The sequence below is a fragment of the Chenopodium album genome, chromosome 7 (assembly GCF_948465745.1).
Source record: "Chenopodium album chromosome 7, dcCheAlbu1.1, whole genome shotgun sequence".
NCBI lineage: Eukaryota > Viridiplantae > Streptophyta > Magnoliopsida > Caryophyllales > Amaranthaceae > Chenopodium > Chenopodium album.
The window spans coordinates 75,586,025-75,604,375 of NC_137840.1; the positions used below are offsets into that span (position 1 = coordinate 75,586,025).

The 18,351-nt window shown below is 35.9% G+C and overlaps 1 protein-coding gene and 1 pseudogene across 3 annotated transcripts; one reads left to right on the plus strand and one right to left on the minus strand.

The window, feature by feature from the left end:
• The first annotated feature begins 4,278 nt into the window (after positions 1-4,278).
• Positions 4,279-6,949, plus strand: LOC145640694 (light-sensor Protein kinase-like; annotated as a pseudogene).
• LOC145639633 (protein SUPPRESSOR OF PHYA-105 1-like) lies at positions 4,573-16,883 on the minus strand. 3 transcript variants are annotated; one of them, XM_081690923.1, is made up of 11 exons: positions 16,399-16,883; positions 14,900-15,262; positions 13,757-14,785; positions 12,356-12,513; positions 10,746-11,547; positions 10,506-10,652; positions 10,056-10,373; positions 9,911-9,970; positions 7,825-8,772; positions 7,644-7,722; positions 4,573-6,115 (listed from the first exon to the last, which is right to left on the minus strand). In XM_081690923.1, the coding sequence occupies exons 2-9, from the start codon at positions 15,149-15,151 to the stop codon at positions 8,581-8,583; spliced, it is 2,958 nt and encodes a 985-aa protein (XP_081547049.1). In that variant the 5' UTR covers positions 15,152-15,262; positions 16,399-16,883; the 3' UTR covers positions 4,573-6,115; positions 7,644-7,722; positions 7,825-8,580. The 3 variants fall into 3 exon arrangements, with proteins under 3 accessions (XP_081547049.1, XP_081547048.1, XP_081547050.1); XM_081690922.1 differs by having other exon boundaries at positions 13,757-15,262; positions 16,399-16,693; positions 16,826-16,879; XM_081690924.1 differs by lacking the exon at positions 16,399-16,883 and having other exon boundaries at positions 14,896-15,036.
• Between the last annotated feature and the right edge of the window lie 1,468 nt (positions 16,884-18,351).

Consider the following 18,351-nt stretch of genomic DNA (forward strand, 5'->3'; position numbering starts at 1 on the left):
ACTTGTACCGATTTCACTAATTCAAACCTACCACGAACATCTATGACCACATATAATGATCATATATGGTTCCAAACGGCATTATATGACTCTCAGATGTATCCCCTATAATTTCAACCCTTTTCGGCATCGGGTCCCGAAACCTCCAAAATTTCTCAAAAAACATGGATATTAACCTTCAATTTTGGAATTTTTTGACTTTTTTTCGCCCGAAAAATAAAAATTGCCGAAATGTTTACCATGGTCCCTAATACCCTCCGAGAGACCAATTGTGTGGGTGGAACCATCCAATTTGCATTTAAACGACCAATTTACCGGTTTACAACTTGCGCACCGATTTCATTAACTCAAGCCTACCACGAACATTTATGACAACAAATAATGATCATATATGGTTCGAAACGACATTATATGACCTCAAGATGTATTCTCTAAAATTTCAATACTTTTAGACACTGGGCCCGAAGACTCCAAATTTCTCAAAAAGTGTAGATATTCGCCTTCAATTTTTTATTTTTTTGACTTTTTTTCGCCCGTAAATTAAAATTGCCGAAATGTTTACCATGGTCCCTAATACCCCCCGGGAGTCCAATTGGGTAGGAGGAACCATCCCATTTGCTTTTAAATGACCAATTTACCGGTTGCAACTCGCACCGATTTCATTAACTCAAGCCTACCACGAACATTTATGACAACAAATAATGATCATATATGGTTCCAAACGACATTATATGAACCCGAGATCTATTCCCTAGAATTTCAATACTTGTAGACATCGGGCCCCGAAGACTCCAAAATTCTCAAAAAGCGTGGATATTCGCCTTCGATTTTTGAATTTTTTGACTTTTTTTTCGCCCATAAATAAAAACTGCTGAAATGTATACCATGGTCCATACTACCATCCCGGAGTTCAATTGGGTAGGTGGAACCATCCAATTTGCCTTTAAACGACCAATTTACCGATTTAATACTTGCACCGTTTTCATTAATTAAAGTCTACCACAAACATTTATGACAACATATAATGATCATATATGGTTCCAAACGACATTATATGACCCCGAGATGTATCCCCTAAAATCTTAAGGCTTTTCGAAAACGGGCCTCGAAACCTCTAAAATTTCTCAAAAAACGTGGATTAGTCTTCAATTTTGGAATTTTTTTTTACTTTTTTCGCTCGGAAATGAAAATTGCAAAAATGTTTACCATGGTCCCTAATACTCTCTGGGAGTCCAATTAGCTGGGTGGAACTATCCAATTTGCCTTTAAACGGCCAATTTATCGGTTTACAACTCTCACCGATTTCATTAATTGAAGCCTACCACGAACTTTTATAACAACATATAATGATCATATATGGTTCCTAACGACATTATATGACCCCAAGATGTATACCCTTAAATCTCAAGGATTTTCGATACCGAGCCTTAAAACCTCCAAAATTTCTCAAAAAGCATGGATGTTAGCCATCAATTTTGGAATTTTGTGACTTTTTTTGCCCGTAAATAAAAATTGCCGAAATGTTTACCATGGTCCCTAATACCCTCTGGGAGTCCAATTGAGTTGGTGGAACCATCCAATTTGCCTTTAAACGGCTAATTTAATTACCTGTTTACAACTTGCACGGATTTCATTAAATCAAGTCTACTACGAACATTTATGACAACATATAATGATCATATATGGTCCCAAACGACATTATATGACCCCGAGATGTATCCCATACAATATTAATACTTTTCTACACCAGGCCCCGAAACCTCCGATCCAAAAATTCTCAAAAAGTGTGGATATTAGCCTTCAATTTTGAAATTTTTGATTTTTTTTCGTCCGGAAATAAAAAATGCCGAAATGTTTACCATGGTCCTTAATACCCTCCGGGAGTCTAATTGGGTGGGTGGAACAATCCAATTTCCTTTAAGCGACCAATTTACCGATTTACAACTTGCACTGATTTTATTAATTCAAGCACACCACGAACATTTATGACAACAAATAATGATCATATATGGTTCCAAAGGGCATTATATGACCCCAAGATGTATCCCATAGTTTTTCAAGACTTTTCGACACCGGGCCCCGAAACCTCCAAAATTTCTCAAAAAACGTGGATATATTAGCCTTCAATTTTGGAATTTTTTTGACTTTTTTTCGTCTGCAAATAAAAATTGCCGAAATTTTTACCATGGCCCATAATACCCTTCGGGAGTCCAATTGGGTGTGTGGAACCATTCAATTTGCTTTTAAACGGCCACTTTACCATTTAACAACTTGCACCGATTTACCAGTTTACAACAACCAATTTAACTTGCATCGAACCCGACTTGAACCGAAATAGTCCCAAATCCATTTTAACCCGTCAAAACCCGACTTGTTATTGACCTGACCTAAATTCAACCCGACTTGTTATTGACCCAACCCGAATTTTACCTTACCAATTACTTATCCAACCCAAATATTTAACACGATCTGTTACTAACTCGACTCGAAATTAACACGACTTGTTATTGACCCAACCTAAATTCAACCCAAATTGTTCCTAACCTGATTTCAAATCACCTTAAATGCAATTTAGACCACCTTTTTATATATTGTTGATCAAAGCATTTTGTCTTGGGAGACCAAGTCGGTCCAGGCCAGCAAAAGAAAGGAGCATCTTCCTCAAATTTAAGAGTTAAATATAGTATATATTTGTTGTATGGTCAAAGGAGATAATTATCTTCCTAAATTATAAACTATAGTTCCGTAGTATATTGTCATATATATTATAGTCAAAGGAAATAATTAGCTTGATAAAAATGATAATTATCTATTTATAGTCAGTTAAACCCGAATATGACCTGACTTGGAAATGACCCGACCTGATTATAACCTGCAAATTATTGATTTGAACATAACCTGACTTGAATCCGAGAATGACCCGACTTGGAAATGACCCAACCTGATTATAACCAGCAAATTATTGACTTGAACCCGAGAATGACCTGACTTGAAAATGACCCGACCTGATTATAATCTGCAAATTATTCACTTGAACCGAATCCGACTCAAACCCAAGAATGACCCAATCTGATTCTAACCCGCAAATTATTGACTTGAACCGAACCCGACTCAAACCTGAGAAATTACCTAACCTGTTTTAACCCGTGAAAACCCGAATTAAACCCGACCTATTGTTCACCGGACCCAAATGTGACCCGACCCAAACCCGATAAGAAGTATGACCCGACGTGACCCGACTCAAGCATGACCCAACCCAATCCCGATCCGCATAGGTTATGGAATTAATTTGAATTGACCCAACCCGAGTTAATCCGACCCAAACCCGACCCGTTTACCTGAATTGACAACTCTAGATGTGTTGGTATTACTTTTGGAATATAGCCTTATTTTGTGTGCAATTCGCATGTCCTTTAATGTCTAATGTAAAGAAGTGTCTTTAACTGTGCTAGATTGAGTTGACTAACATGAGAGCGATAGCTTCCATACAAATGATAACTTCAATAAAAATCACTAATTTTAAAAAATGAATCAACTTATATAGTGTACATAATGTCTGTTACGTATATAGATTATATATTTGGTATTCTATAATTTGAGAATGAACTGAACTATCGAAGGTCTTCAATCCTACAAATGCTAACTTACATCATCCTAGAATTAGTTATCACAAAAATGAACATATATGGTTCATAAAAATGCAAGTTAGAAAGGTATATATAGAAACTATTTTCTATCCATGTCTTTGGCTGAAATTCAGCAATGAAAGCAGCAACAAGGTTGAGGGTAGTTGGTGCATTGCTAAAATTAGAATCAGAGGAAAGATCCCAAAATTTGGAAGAAAGAAATTATGCAGGTAGCTTCAATTTTGTACCTGCATGAAACTCAGGTAGCTTTAACTGACAAATTCTTGTTTATAATCTTGCTGTTATTCTGGAAAAAGACAGTTGCTACTCTTCCAAGGCCAATTCATCTTTGCCTGTTTTTGTAGAAAGTTGGTAAGAGATACAGGAAGCTTGTATACATGTATGTTCAGCAGTTTGGCTAAAATTTTTTAAAATTTCATTTGAATCATTCGAAGCCAGTTTGGCAGACACGGTATCATCAGAAACATCTGTCAAATTATAGCAATAAGATACAAGGGTATGTAATCTTTTCAATACCTGAGAACGTCTAACTATAAATAACTCTATTCAAGTTCCAACATCACAGACCCATTTCATGCTAACACAAAACTCATACAAATTATCAGCCTGGTGAAATCATAAAAATCTAGGAATGGAGCAATTTCGGCAGGTTGGTGAAGTTCTGGGGAGTCTGAAGGCGTTGATGGTATTCCAACATCACATTCAAATCAATAAAAGGCAATGCTGTTTTCTTCTTGATGCATTTACCTTAGCATATGAGACAATTGCAGATGAAATGAGAAGCAACTTAAGATTTGAAGAGAAACATAAAAAATGGAAAGTCCTTGAACAACCCTTCAAGGAGCTCTACAAGATACTGCGAGAAGCTGAGGCATACGTTAGAAACTGCTTCGAAAGCAAGAATTGGTGGGCCAAAGCCATAACATTATACCAAAATCGAGACAGTATAGAATTCCATATTCATAACCTTCTTTGCTGCATTCCGATTGTTATTGAAGCAATAGAAACAGCCGGAGAATTATCCAGCTGGGATGATGATCAGATCAATAAAAGGAGACTCGTGTGGTCAAGGAAATATCAAAACGAATGGAATGACCCAAAGCTTTTTCGATGGAAATTCGGGAAACAATACGTGGTTACTGAAGAAATCTGCAACCGGATTGATGAAGTTTGGAAGGAAGATCGATGGATTTTACTAGATAAAATCCAGCAAAAGAGAATACCTGAAAGTCCTGGATCAACAAAGTACGGTCAACAGCTCATGAATCTTCTCTTGAAGAATCTGGACGAGGCAGGGTCCTCGAATGGAAAGCTCTTACCATGCTCAGTCTTGCTGAATTCAAAAGACTACCAAGTGAGAAAGAGGCTGGGAAATGGAGGTGAATACAAAGAAATCTTTTGGTTGGGTTAAACCTTTGTTCTTCGACATATCAAAGGAGACATAGAGCCTTTAATTCCGGAATTATCTCAACTATTATCGCTTTCCCACCCAAATATACTACAGTTTCTCTGTGGTTTCATGGATGATGAAAAGAAAGAGTGTTTCTTGGTCACAGAGCAAATGAGCAGGAATCTCAGTATCCATGTTAAGGAATTTTATGGCCCGAGGAAGCGCATTCCACTAGCTCTTCCTGTTGCACTAGACATAATGCTTCAGATAGCAAGAGGCATGGAGTATCTTCACTCAAAAAAAATATATCATGGAGATTTAAAACCTTCAAACATTCTTGCTGAAGTCAGAAATATTTCTTCAGAGGGATTTATCCATGTAAAAGTTACAAGATTTGGTCTATCATCAGTGACAAGGCACTCTCAGAATAAATCAAACCCAAGTGAGGAACTATCATTCATCTGGCATGCCCCAGAAGTCTTAACAGAACAAGAAGAGTCAAAAGGTGCAACTGATGATGCAAAGTACACAGAGAAGTCTGATGTGTACAGCTTTGGTATGATCTGTTTTGAACTTCTCACAGGAAAAGTCCCATTTGAAGACTCCCATCTTCAAGGAGAAAAGATGAGTCGAAACATTAGGGTTGGGGAAAGGCCACTCTTTCCACACCACTGCCCTAAATATATGACAAATTTTATTAAGAGATGTTGGCATACGGACCCAGATCAGCGGCCAACTTTCTCATCCATTTGCAGGATACTTCGTTATATCAAAAGGTTCCTCATGATGAACTCAGACTACAGCCACCCAGATACCCCTGTTCCTTATATTGATTACTATGATGTTGAGTCAGGGTTTCTAAAGAAATTTTCTTCTTGGATGAGCAATGAGCCATATCCTGTTTCAGAAATCCCATTTCAGATGTTTGCATTTCGAGTCATGGAGAGGGAAAAATGTATATCTAATATCAAAGATGCCTCAGAATCTGGCAGTGAAGCAGCTTCTATGTCTGGAGATGATCATGCGACGGCTGCAGATGATCCTCTTCTATCCATCACGGAAAGGAAGAATCCAATTCCTGATGATAATACAAAAAGGAGGCTTTCATTAAATAGTAGACTAACAGATTCAAAAGCAAATAAATTTCCAGGTATACTTACAACTAGCACCATATGTCACCATATGTCAATAATTTCTCCCAAGACATATATTCACTAAAAGAAGAGAAGGGGGAGGGGGGGGGGGGGGGAATGAAGCAAAGATAGAAGAAAACAAAACAAAAACTCGAGTTACAAGAGAGCTCAACACTGTTATTTAACATAAATCAGCTTAAACCGTTGCGTTATCTTAGGATTTATAATTAAATATGACCATGATATTTGACAACATGAAAGGCAGAATTGATGCTTATAAATTACATCACATATAAATGTAGTGTTTAAAACTTAAAAGTAAAATCCTTTGAAGTAATATAAAAAAGAGAAATTTGTGAAAAAGGACCTTTTAAGTAGTCGACTTTTTGTAAAAGGACCTTTTAAGAGAAGTTGTGAAAAAGGATCTTAAGTTGTATTTTGTTTTTAGGGGGTACTTGGGTGAGTTTTCTGGGTGGTCAACGCCGGAGCTCCGGCGTTGACTTTCCCGTGTTAGTCACGCGAGTTAAACAAAAAAAAAAAATCAATATTAAAACTCTTGAGTTTACTTGAGTCAAAAATCAAAGGCTTCTGCTGGAAGCACATAAAGAAAAACATTTATTTTGTTTGGTATCGCAGGAACACAAAAAGGACAATCTCTAAGACCACCTCAACTTTTACGCTGTTCACGTAGTATGCAGTTTACACCTGACAACCACATGCTTCTAGCAAATTCCCGGATCCGGAGGAAGTCTGGCCATGCATCAGATTCTGAACTATAATAAGCTACTAGGCCGCCAAAAATCTTATGACAAACAAGAGAACACAGCCAAATCTGTGTGTTGCCAAAGCTTATACTCCGTATTAGTTTGGTTTCTATTTATTTATACATCTTTTTATATATATTTTGGTTTCACTTTTGTTTAGTTCTCAAAACACATTTACATACACTGTAAATAGAAAAGGTAGTACATAGGTAACACTGTAGCTCTATATGTAGGAACAAGCACAGATCAGGTAGGAAAAGAAAAAAGTAGTTCAACATAGCTTCACTAGTTCTTTTGGATTTCAATTAAAATATTTAATGTTTGATTTCTGAATTATAATTTAAAATCACACAAATAACTTCTTGCATAAGGTATCTGAAACAACAGAATATGTTTTTTTTTTGCCCAAAAAATAGCCGCTACTAGGGAAGAGTAGTAACAAGCAAAATAAACTTGCAATCATTTATAGTATTTCAATATCTCATTACATAATGTCCGTGTAAATAATGACAGGGCAGAACTAATATTCGACCATAAGATGGACATTACACAATTCCCGTGCATTAAGATAATATTGATTGCAGACAGATGGATTTGATAAAAAAAAAAAAAAAAAAAAAAAAAGTATTTATAGCTATATTACGAATATAATTTTAAAAGGTAGGAAAAGAAAACCCAATCCTTAAATGAATAGTCAGAAAATAAATACCTGTAAAGTCATATATAGTTCAAACTTGTGAAATTCCCAGCAGAGCTTCAATACAGCATCTTATAACCTTCCCAGAAACCTGCCGATTAAAAAATATATAAATAAACATTCAAAATGAATAGATATAGAAAAGCAAGAAAAAAGTCTCCTGTCAGGAAACAGAACATATCAACATACATACCTAGAGTACAGCTTGTGTGCAAATAGCAAAACAGGCAGCTGATTTTACTGGAGCATCTTAAATCCTTTTCAAAGTAGCTGCTCGGTTGATATGCAATGAACATGTAATTTAAGCTCAATGTTGGGTTTACTATGTCAAATTCCAGAGAGGTCTCCTCTATCCTATGATCCTCAGGCCGAGACAATAAATAATAGAGAGAGGACCAAAACTTGAAGAACACAGCATTCCCTAACAAGCAATGTTCTGGAAGGAAATATCAAAATAAATGACAAGAGACCTTTCATATTGTTGGATATTGAAAGTGAAGCTTTCAACATCAGATAGCTACTCAATTTTCCAGTTATATAACAGAAATGAAAGGATCCCAACTCAACCACCGTACAGGAAGCCTTCAGCAAGGGAACTACTTTATCTCCTTTGAGTAGCAAGGGAACTACTTTATCTCCTTTGAGTGACTAGTTTACTTGTCATGGATAGAAGTTCATCTTATGGAAAACCTTACAGCCTGATAGCATCCAAACCCAAAGGAAGTCAAACTTCTCCCCCCATCTCCTCGCTAATCTTTACTGACTCCTTGGTATAATTATGACTTTAACTGAATCTCTTCCATTGTTGTCTAATGAAACTTGATTCTCAAGCTTCTTTTGATTTGTTTGCTGCTATTTATTAAGAAATTATGCCACCACTGACAAGCAAAAATATTCCCAATATGGACTCATTCACTCACTGATGAAGAAGCATTCGGGATTTTATCAATCATACCAGTTGCAATAACCTTATGCTTCCGCTTGAATTAGCAGCAAGGACAGTGTTTGATTTGCTTCTCCAACAGACACTTGATACAAAAAGTCCATCATCCTCCCTAACCTCATGCTGAGACAAAGGATTGATGGAACTAAGTTTGTAAGAGGTGATTGGCATTGGCAAGGATTTGTAGTAAGTGAAAACCTGCAAGGAAAAGAAATATTGAGTCATTATGCTAAAGTAGAACAACAATGGATACATGACGCATTGACGCATGAAGGTCCAAGAGAAATCCATCATTTAGATGCTTCAAAGTTTTCCAAATGAAAGTAGAAACATTAAAATCTAGGGAGAGACCAATTCAAGCTAGTGAAGAAAAAAAAAAAAAAAACACTGTCAACACATAAAGATACTGACTCAAGTGAAAAGTCCAATGCTAAGATTTAATGTATTTGTTATTGAAAATTCCAGGATAAAACATGAAATATGATGGGACTATCAAAGTTAAAGCTATCCCGAATCTCATTCAAAGTTGACATTGCTAATCACCTCTATGCAGAAAGGGCATTTATAAAAGCCATACTTTTTCATATGAACAGTCAACCATGTCTTACCATAAAGGCATACACCTGTCTTACCCTAAAAGTACTCTGATTCATATCTAAGCAATCAACTCCAAGCTCAGGATATTTATGTTTTGATTTCATCCATTGTGCCCATAAAACAACACTGAACTGCTCATGGACTGACTTTGTCTATGAGCTTGTTCTTGAAGAGATTGTTCATGTCAGAACCCAGAAGCTAAATTATGATTAATGATGCTAGCAGCTATTCTTTTTATGGGGAGTGGTCCGCAAAATTAGAAAAGTTGATCAGTCAATTTTCATTGACCACATTTATTAAAGTGCAATAGTAATTTCAACAATAAAATCAAAGCCAAAAGTGCAATTTCATCAATTAGGAAGTACGAAAATTTAAAGCAACTGATATAAAGATCACAGGTTATAATGTGTATTAATAAAGACGATATAAAATGTATTTCCACCGTTCCAAATTAGATGACACGATTCTTTTATCACGTTTGCCAATGCAAAAATTCAATAAAATATATCTTTGATTATAATATTGTAAAAATACTAAAAAAATAAATTTAATTAAGTACACATTGAAAAGAATTAACAAGATCCCACGTGACTGTTTTTTAAAATTATATATCTAAATTCACAAATGTTAGTCAAAGCAAAGTTATGAATAGTGTTAAAAGTCAAAATGTGTCATCTAATTTGGAACGGAGGAAGTATATCAAAGATCAAACGGCACCAATTACCTAAAATTAACATACCTCATTGCTTTCTGAACCACACGCTATGTATCCATCCGAAACAGCCAAGCCTACAAAATGCTGCAAAGACGAAAGAAATAAATAAGGAAACTAAGGAAGTGACTGAGGCAATCAGAAATGTACTGGGAAGAATAAGTGCGGAAACCTTCTTATTAGTATGACCACCAAAGGTTAAATGACAAGCATCTGAGGACATGCCAGATAAACTTGTTTTGTTAAGATCCCAGAGCTTTAATGTATTGTCTGTTGAAGCAGAAACCAGTGTTCCAGAATCCATGAATTTGACATAGCTAACAGTCTTCTCATGACCAGATAATGTACACCAAGGGATTCTCATGTGCCGAAGATCATAGCCATAAATCTTGTGGTCAGCAGAACCAAACATCAATAGATGAGAAGAGTAAGGGGAGAATTGTACACAGCAGACATTGGCAGGACTCCAGATGGTACAGGTTGATCTTTTCTGCAAAAAAAGTAAGATTATCAACGTTAAAGATAGTCAAAATTAAATGTTCCTAGCAAAGAGAAGCAACATATACCCTCAGATTCAGCATAACAACACATAAAGATATGAGGGGGGAATAAGAAGTAATACTTCATTAGTACTCCAGAGTTTCACAGAGCAATCGTCACTTCCACTGGCATACATTGTTGGGTCAATTCGTGAGAAGTCAATTGACCAAGCCCTTTTCTGATGTTCAGTGTGCTGTGAATATGACACGCCAGTGCTTGCATCCCACACCTGAATTTCATTTATGGAAATTGAACATCATGTGATGTTTATTAGCTTTTATAAGTATAAATGCATAGTGAAGAAAAAACAAAGAGTAACCACCTGGACAACACCATCATAATCAGTTGAAGCCAAATAGTTCCGGATGTAGCTGTTCCATGAAATGCAGCTAAGCTTGGATTTATTTCCTATTTCAATCACAGGATAGTGGATATCAATAGTATCATTTACAAGAGCAGAATACTCAAATATCTTGATCTTTTTGGATGCTCCAGCTACAGCAATGTATTCTTCATCACGATCAAAGCTCAGAGAGCATATAACATTAGCAGAGTTTAAAAGATCACCATTCCTTAGAGTTCCACGTAACTCAAATTTACTATAGCAAGTAAATTTGCAGAGTCCTTCAAAAAATACATCCAACCCACATGCAGACTCCTGATTTATATTTACCAAATCATTCTGTTTTTGCATCTGAGACCAAGTTTCCCTCTTCTTCAACAAGTCTCTATCTTCTCTACCAGCACCAGCTTTTGAAGTAGTTTGGTTTCGCAGTAAAAAGTAAGCCTTCTCAAGCTGTGACATATCATCTCTTAATCTATCCTCATTACTACCCGATCTAGTAATAGACTTGATAAAATCTTGAAGATTGTAGTCTCTTTTAGCACAAAGTGGGGATGCTCTAGAAGAAGGCTTCCCCAATAAACCTTTTATATCAGTTTCTATGCATCTAATATCTTCAACTAGTTTCATTGCATGGTCCTGCTTTTTCTCTTTCAGAGAAACTATAAAATCCAGCAAAAGCTCTGACTCAGCCATATTAACATCATCAGTAAACACTGCCAATTCATCACTAACATTTAACTCTTGGGATCCGGAAAAAAGGTCAGAGTGAAGTACCTCCCTGTTACAAAAGAAAAAAATAAGTCAGACAAATGGTACATATTACAACATAAGTCCATAGCATACGAGATGAACACAAAAGCATCAAGTTAGTCAACAACAATATGCACAAGCAGAATGTGTCAAAGTCATATACCCAAAAGAAGCACAGGCACAAATAGTGCTTTATTCAAGTTTCTCAGGTTGAACTACCCATCCTAGAAAACCCTGAACTTGTTTAACTCCTGCTGACATTTGTCAAAGAATTTCACCTCATTGCCAAACAAAAACAGAAAACACACGCGCGCACACACACACACACACACACACACACACTAATTAGGATTGAATTTCTCAATTCCAATGGAAGTACTATATGCAATTTTTAGGAAGCAATTACATGACTTGCATACCAGAACATATAGCTGAAAATGCCATCATACTCCTACTACTCCTTCCGTCTAATAATAATAGCTCTACAACATGATTTTTGTGACAATCTTGTCAATCACAATTCACAAATGCAGAGGTGACATTTTGGACAACTGTAAAGATAACTATAGAATGATAATCTTACACATAATAAATCTAGTGATGTTTTCAAATAATAGCTATAAATTTGGAAATTAAATGATAAAAGTTGGTGGACTAGCCTATTACTTACATATTACAGACAATATATATATGCAAATGTTCAAAATAAGCTCAATGGCATAAAATGCTAACGTACTGCAATCCAGATTTCAACTTATATATACAAAATTTAATCGATTATCTTTAATACCAACCTTTGTTCAGAATAAAAACAAGGGGGTTACATAATGGGATACCTTATTGTTGGACGAGATGATGGATTAGGATGGATGAGCCAAAGACAAAATCCAGCTTCTTTTGGGTTTTCAGACAAAAAGAATGGTGGCAGAATCCGACGTTGCATGTCAAACATTGCAGCACAATGAGTATCCAAAGAATCAAAAGAGCAAAGCAACTGTTAAAAGAGAAGAAATTCAATAAGATCACATAGCCAAAAAAAAAAGAAAGAAAGAAAGAAAAAAAAAAAGTATATCAAGATGTAACAGTAACTAATATGAAAACAATCTTCTCTCCTCTATCACAACAGCCAAGATCTTAAGCCAAAGAAATTTACAAATATGCAATGACGTGTTTCAGGTGGAGATGTTCTGCTGTTATTTATACATTATTATTTTGGGGAACTAAAGGGGCATTTCACAAGGCAAGGGAAGGTGAAGTTGAGAGAAATTATGTACCACTTCCACAAAGTTACTCTAGTTTGATTAATTGAGGCATGAAGCTCCATAAAACATTATTTTATAATGATACCCCTGCCCCAAAATACTATGCCTTTCCCCCCCTAGGAGGATCACAACCCCATATGGGTATGACATAGTTTTCATTTTTTTTTCTTGGGCCAAGGGGGATGAAACCAATATCTAAGCTTCCATATATCAGATTAGCATCATATAGGGTATTTAACGTGGTAAAAGTAGTGTAGGTCATCAATTCTTGGTGATGAATCACAGGCTTCAACTACAAGACATCTGAGGGAATATGGTGAGCTGCATGGTGATTAGACATTGAATAAATCTTAATTTCTTTTACAAATTTACATACTAATTCATTCACATTATCATCATATATGGCCACTTACCAAAAGTGTTGTCAGAGTTATTAGCAACACCAATATCACTAAACCATTAGAATGTCACTATACCATTAGATCATAAGCAACAGTCGCCATAGCTTCATTCTAAGAATGAGATAGTAAGCTCTTAATTAGAAAAGAGTCATAATACAAAGACAAAATGTTATACACCGTGTGATTTGACTAATTTAACTATAATAGAGGAGGGCAAGACATAACTATAATGCACTTAAATTTGTAAATCATAAAACATACTTCGTATATGACTAGTTACTGCAAGAAATTAAAGAAAATAGTGGTAGAGGACCTAGAGTGATTAAAACAGTTAAAAGAAAAGGACCAAATGATTATCCACACTTGGTAAGGCTAAACAAAACATATCCATCTTTTTACGCAATTTATTTAGTATGGAGTAGAGGTTTTTATAAGAAAAAGAAACACACACACACACACACACACACACACACACACATACGCACGCACGCACGCACACACACGCACACACACGCACACAAAATTGGTCTTTGAAATGCAAATGAGTGACATAATAATTTCTGTGTTTCCTCACCTCAAAAAGCAGCACTCCAAGATTATAAATATTTGAAGAAACTTTACAATCGTTCTCATTAAGCTCTTCAGGACAAGTATACCACTTCTCCTCCAGCTGGAGGTTTGTCAGAGGAGACTTCTCCAACCCAGTAACCCCATGGCTCATCATGCTCAAAGTTCTGTTGTTGGGATAATAAGAAACAGATGAGCTACCTATATCATTTTTGGTTTCTCGAACTGTAGCAGTCCTAACCCCAGTTACTAAGGAGGCTGAAAATGCATGACTATGGACTTTCACAACTTTCTGTTGCTTCAGATCAGAGGTACAGAAAGCACTGATATCTTCTTCTGGGAGCCTTTTCTTGCAGCCAGCAAAGAATTTAGGAACATGCAATTCCATCTGGGTTGATGAGCCAATGTAATTTAGCTCATTCGATGGAGTTATAACAAGATATGATGGCCGCAATTGTTGTAGGACAACACCTTGAGAGTGTGCTGAATTTACAAGCTCAGCAATTTGCTTGAAAAAATTAAGGCTTTCAGCTTTGTTCTTCACACGATGACCAGGCTTAAGCCATTCTCTCAGGTCAACTCCATCATGGTTTGCAATCCCACTGCTGCAACGTAGCAAGGGTTGTATTTGGTCTTCAGAAGTCATGCCTGATGTAGCTAACCTCCTTCCATAGCTCTCAAAATTGCCATCAAGCCCATCATTGTCCAGATTGATTTCATCTCCTAACCGCCCATCAATGACCCCTTTACCCTTAGCAGTTTTCTTCCCAAAAAATTGTGAGAAACTTGATGTGGATAAAATTCTCAACCTGGCATCCTGAGGAAGCAATGCACTTTCGGTATTGAGATTCTTCCCATGCAATACATTCGAGCACACTCTTCCTGTCTCATCAACGTGTTTGGCCTTCAGATTTCTCATATTCCACGCATCAATATCACCTTTCCTAGAATTCTCTTTAATGCTAACCATAAGCTTATCCTTAGCTCTTGAAAGTGAATCTCTTCGAGGTATTGTATTCCTAGGGCCAGCTACCATCTGAGACAAGTGTGGCCAGTGACCTTTCTTCAAATCCGCATCTTTACTACTAGAAAAATTGGATATATCTAAGACATGGTCCTTGTTATTTTCAAATTTTAAATTATTACCTACATGGCCTGTTTGTGCAGGTGACTGGGGGCCAGCATTGGCAACATAAGACAACTCCAACCCTGAAATTCTCATTCCAAATTGCTCTGAATCATTGCTTCCAAATGTGTCTATACAATTATGTTCTGTAGCCCCCTGCAATTGACTTCTCACCGAATCGTAAAAAACAGGCGAAACCAACTTAGGGCAGTCCTCCTGCTTCAATGGAGAATCTGAACCATCCATCTCAATCTCTTCTAGATCGTTAGCAGCCATTGCCTCCACAGAGGACTTTACAGTGCCAGTAGAGCTAATTCACTCATCAGGGTACCCACCTCAATGTTACAACACTCATGCCAGAACAGATCAGCCTCATCAGAGCCTTCTCTGAAAAAACAAATAGATTATAATCAACAGAAGATTTTGTAATATATAAAGTTTTAAAAGTTCCAGAAGTCATTATCAGCTAACCAATTCAGAAAAACAAAGAAGCCAAGAGACTAGCAGAGGTGTGGTATACAGCGCGAAATTTAATCAATGTGGTCTCTTATAGATAGATGCACATGGAAAAATAAATAAATAAATAAAAATAAAAAATAAAAAATGAAAGCCTAAGCCGTGTGATACAGTTAAAGCTACATTCTAACTGAACAAAAATAAAATTTGAGATAATAAAAAGAAGAGAATAACATCAAGCTCAAGCACCAATTGATGTCCCATGATCAGCCTGGTAAAATATCTTTGAAATCTGGATCTCATTCCTTTCTTTTCCACTAAAAAGAAAGAAATGGCAAGTCCTTAGTCCTTGGTCCTAACATAGCATTGATTCCTTCCTAATTTTTAAATAAAAAGTTGAAAACTACTCTCAGGAGAAACTATGTTGCCATTACTTGAGCAATTCATAAAATTCTTCATTGGAAAAGCATTGATTAACCTCATACAGCCTATCCTACAAGGGTATAACCTCTATCGAAAAAAGCACAGCTTGGTTCGCGTAAAAGCAACCTCACAAGGGCATTAGCCAGCTCTCACTCCACCACAACCATGATTACAACCATCACAAGCCATGACATATACAAGGCGGTTGTTTTCATTCAACTCCCCTTTAAAAAATTACATATTGTTTAATCTTCAAAGTTCACAAGTAGCAAGTAAAGGAAACTTCAGTGAAATGTTTCGTTCAGACAATCACAATCAAACCTCAAAAGTTGGCCAACAAAACTGGCTACCCCAGTGCTGATTAGAGCAGACATTAGCATTTAGCAATCATATACAAGTACAACTTTAAGAGCCATAATAATACACCAAAAAAAAAAAAAAAAGCATAGCAATAATGCTTCTCCCAACAGTTCCAATTCAAAACTCACAATCAGATGCAGTAGCAATACATTATCAACTACTTCATCCAACTCCAAAATCACAATAACCCAAATCAAATTATTGAAAAACAAGAAAACCCCAGATAAGAAAATAATATCAAACTCCATAAATTCAGTAAAGAGTAGAGAAAGAAGAAATCATACCAGAGGAAAGAGGTAAGTGGGAAATTTAGAAGAACAAAAACAATCTTCAGCTTGTGATCTTCAAAATGGTTAAAAAAAATTAGGGGGAAAATAGGTTTCTGAAATTATATTTTACTCCAAAAAATAAATTATTAATAAAAAAATAAATCCAATCTTTTTTCAATCAAAATTGTGAATTCTCTGAATAGTATTGTTGCCAAACTAGGGAAGAAAGGGTAGTTTTAAGTTTAAAGATTGTATCTTTTTTCGAGGGGCGGCCATCCATATCCAGATTCGCTTGCCAACGCCGAATTTCCTAGACCACAAAAAAATTAATAAAATTGGGTAGAAAAATAAAATGCTAAAAAAAAAGAAAAAAAGGAAAAATGAAAGTAGAAATGGTAGTGAAAGTAGAAGTGTATTAAATCCATTAATGGATGACACATACATAATCTGATATCTCAAACAAAACAAGTTGAAGTGTCATCTCGCCAATATACTAGGACCCCCGCAATCAAGGGTAGCCATTGATGTCGTATCAGACTCCTTTTCAATTATTGGAATTTTATTTTATTTTTTTATTTTTATAGAAGATTTTTTCTTTTACTTTTTAATTTTTTAAATACTTGTAGAATTTTCCACTTTCATTATTTTGAAGAATTACCGATCTGGTCAATTGGCCAAGAATTATGAGTTAACTAGACTTAATCCTAAGTTTACAATTTACATAAATAGATTGTCTAACACAAGAATTATTATTTGAAATTTTCAATTTTATTTGTTTGAATATTATTTTTTTGTTTTTGTTATCTTGAATGATTTTGGATAAAGTTTTAACACAAATATTTGTATGTGGCTGGCCACATGGTGCGGCCAGGGTTACTTGTAGGGTGTTACTGGTTTTGTCAGAAGTTACTTGTAGGTGTTGTATTCTGGGGTTACTTGTATGGGTGTTACTAGTTTTGGTCGGGGTTACTTACAGGGTGTTACTGGTTTTGTCAGGGGTTATTTCTAGGTGTTACTTGTATTCTGGGGTTACTTGTATGGGTGTTACTGGTTTTGGTCGGGGTTACTTGTAGGGTGTTACTGGTTTTGTCAGATGTTACTTGTATGACTGTTATTGGTTTTGATCAGGGGTTACTTGTAGGGTGTTATTGGTTTGGTATGGGATTTTGGTCTGGAGTTACTCAGAATACAAGTAACACATACAAGTAACTCCACGATACAAGTAACCCATACAAATAACCTCATAATACAAGTAACACCCTACAAGTAACCCCAGAATACAAGTAACCCTAAAATACAAGTAACTGTGCCGCACCATGTGGCTTGCCGCACTGAAAAACCTCTGAAGTTTTAAACATAATTTACTCTTGGAAACTTTAAAATTGATACTCCATAATTTACAACTTTGAATGCATAATTAATCAAATAAAAAACTACTCTAAATTTGTCATAGTTGAAACCCTGTCAAAATATCTTATAATCATGGGGATCATTCTAAAAAGTATTTTCCATTAATGGAGGAATTAAATTACCTAGTCTATCCAACCAAACAATTTTAATAATTCTTATGAGTTACAATTTCATGACCATTGAGATTTCACGGGAGTTTTCACTTCCCACATCCAACCAAACCAAGCACTAAAAGTTTATCATAGCTAAAAAGCGAGTAATCAAAACACCTTATAACATGAGGTTACAGGTTATGGGTTCAAATTTCATTCAAATCAATTTATAATCAAGGCTAGAAGAGTAGTTGGTATTGATGGTGTGTATACAGTATACCCATACCCTTGATCCTTGGAACATACTACTTACATGTGTCTCAATCAGAGGCGCAATTTTGTTCAATTGTTAAGTCAACCATTCACGGATTATGTTATGTATAATGTTTGCTAAGCTCACCACTTTCCAAAATTCAAGGTTACTTGCTACTCCAAAGTAAAAACACCTATATTTTTGGTGTTTTGA

What these genes read in the sequence shown, in the direction of transcription:
- LOC145639633 (XM_081690922.1), bottom strand. Translation starts at nt 15,151, where the DNA reads ATGGCTGCTAACGATCTAGAAGAGATTGAGATGGATGGTTCAGATTCT. An exon ending in TTGGAGTGCTGCTTTTTGAG is followed by an intron (nt 12,514 to 13,756) that starts GTGAGGAAACAC and finishes CTCTTTTAACAG; the next exon opens with TTGCTTTGCTCTTTTGATTC. An exon ending in AACTCTGGAGTACTAATGAA is followed by an intron (nt 10,374 to 10,505) that starts GTATTACTTCTT and finishes CTTTTTTTGCAG; the next exon opens with AAAAGATCAACCTGTACCAT.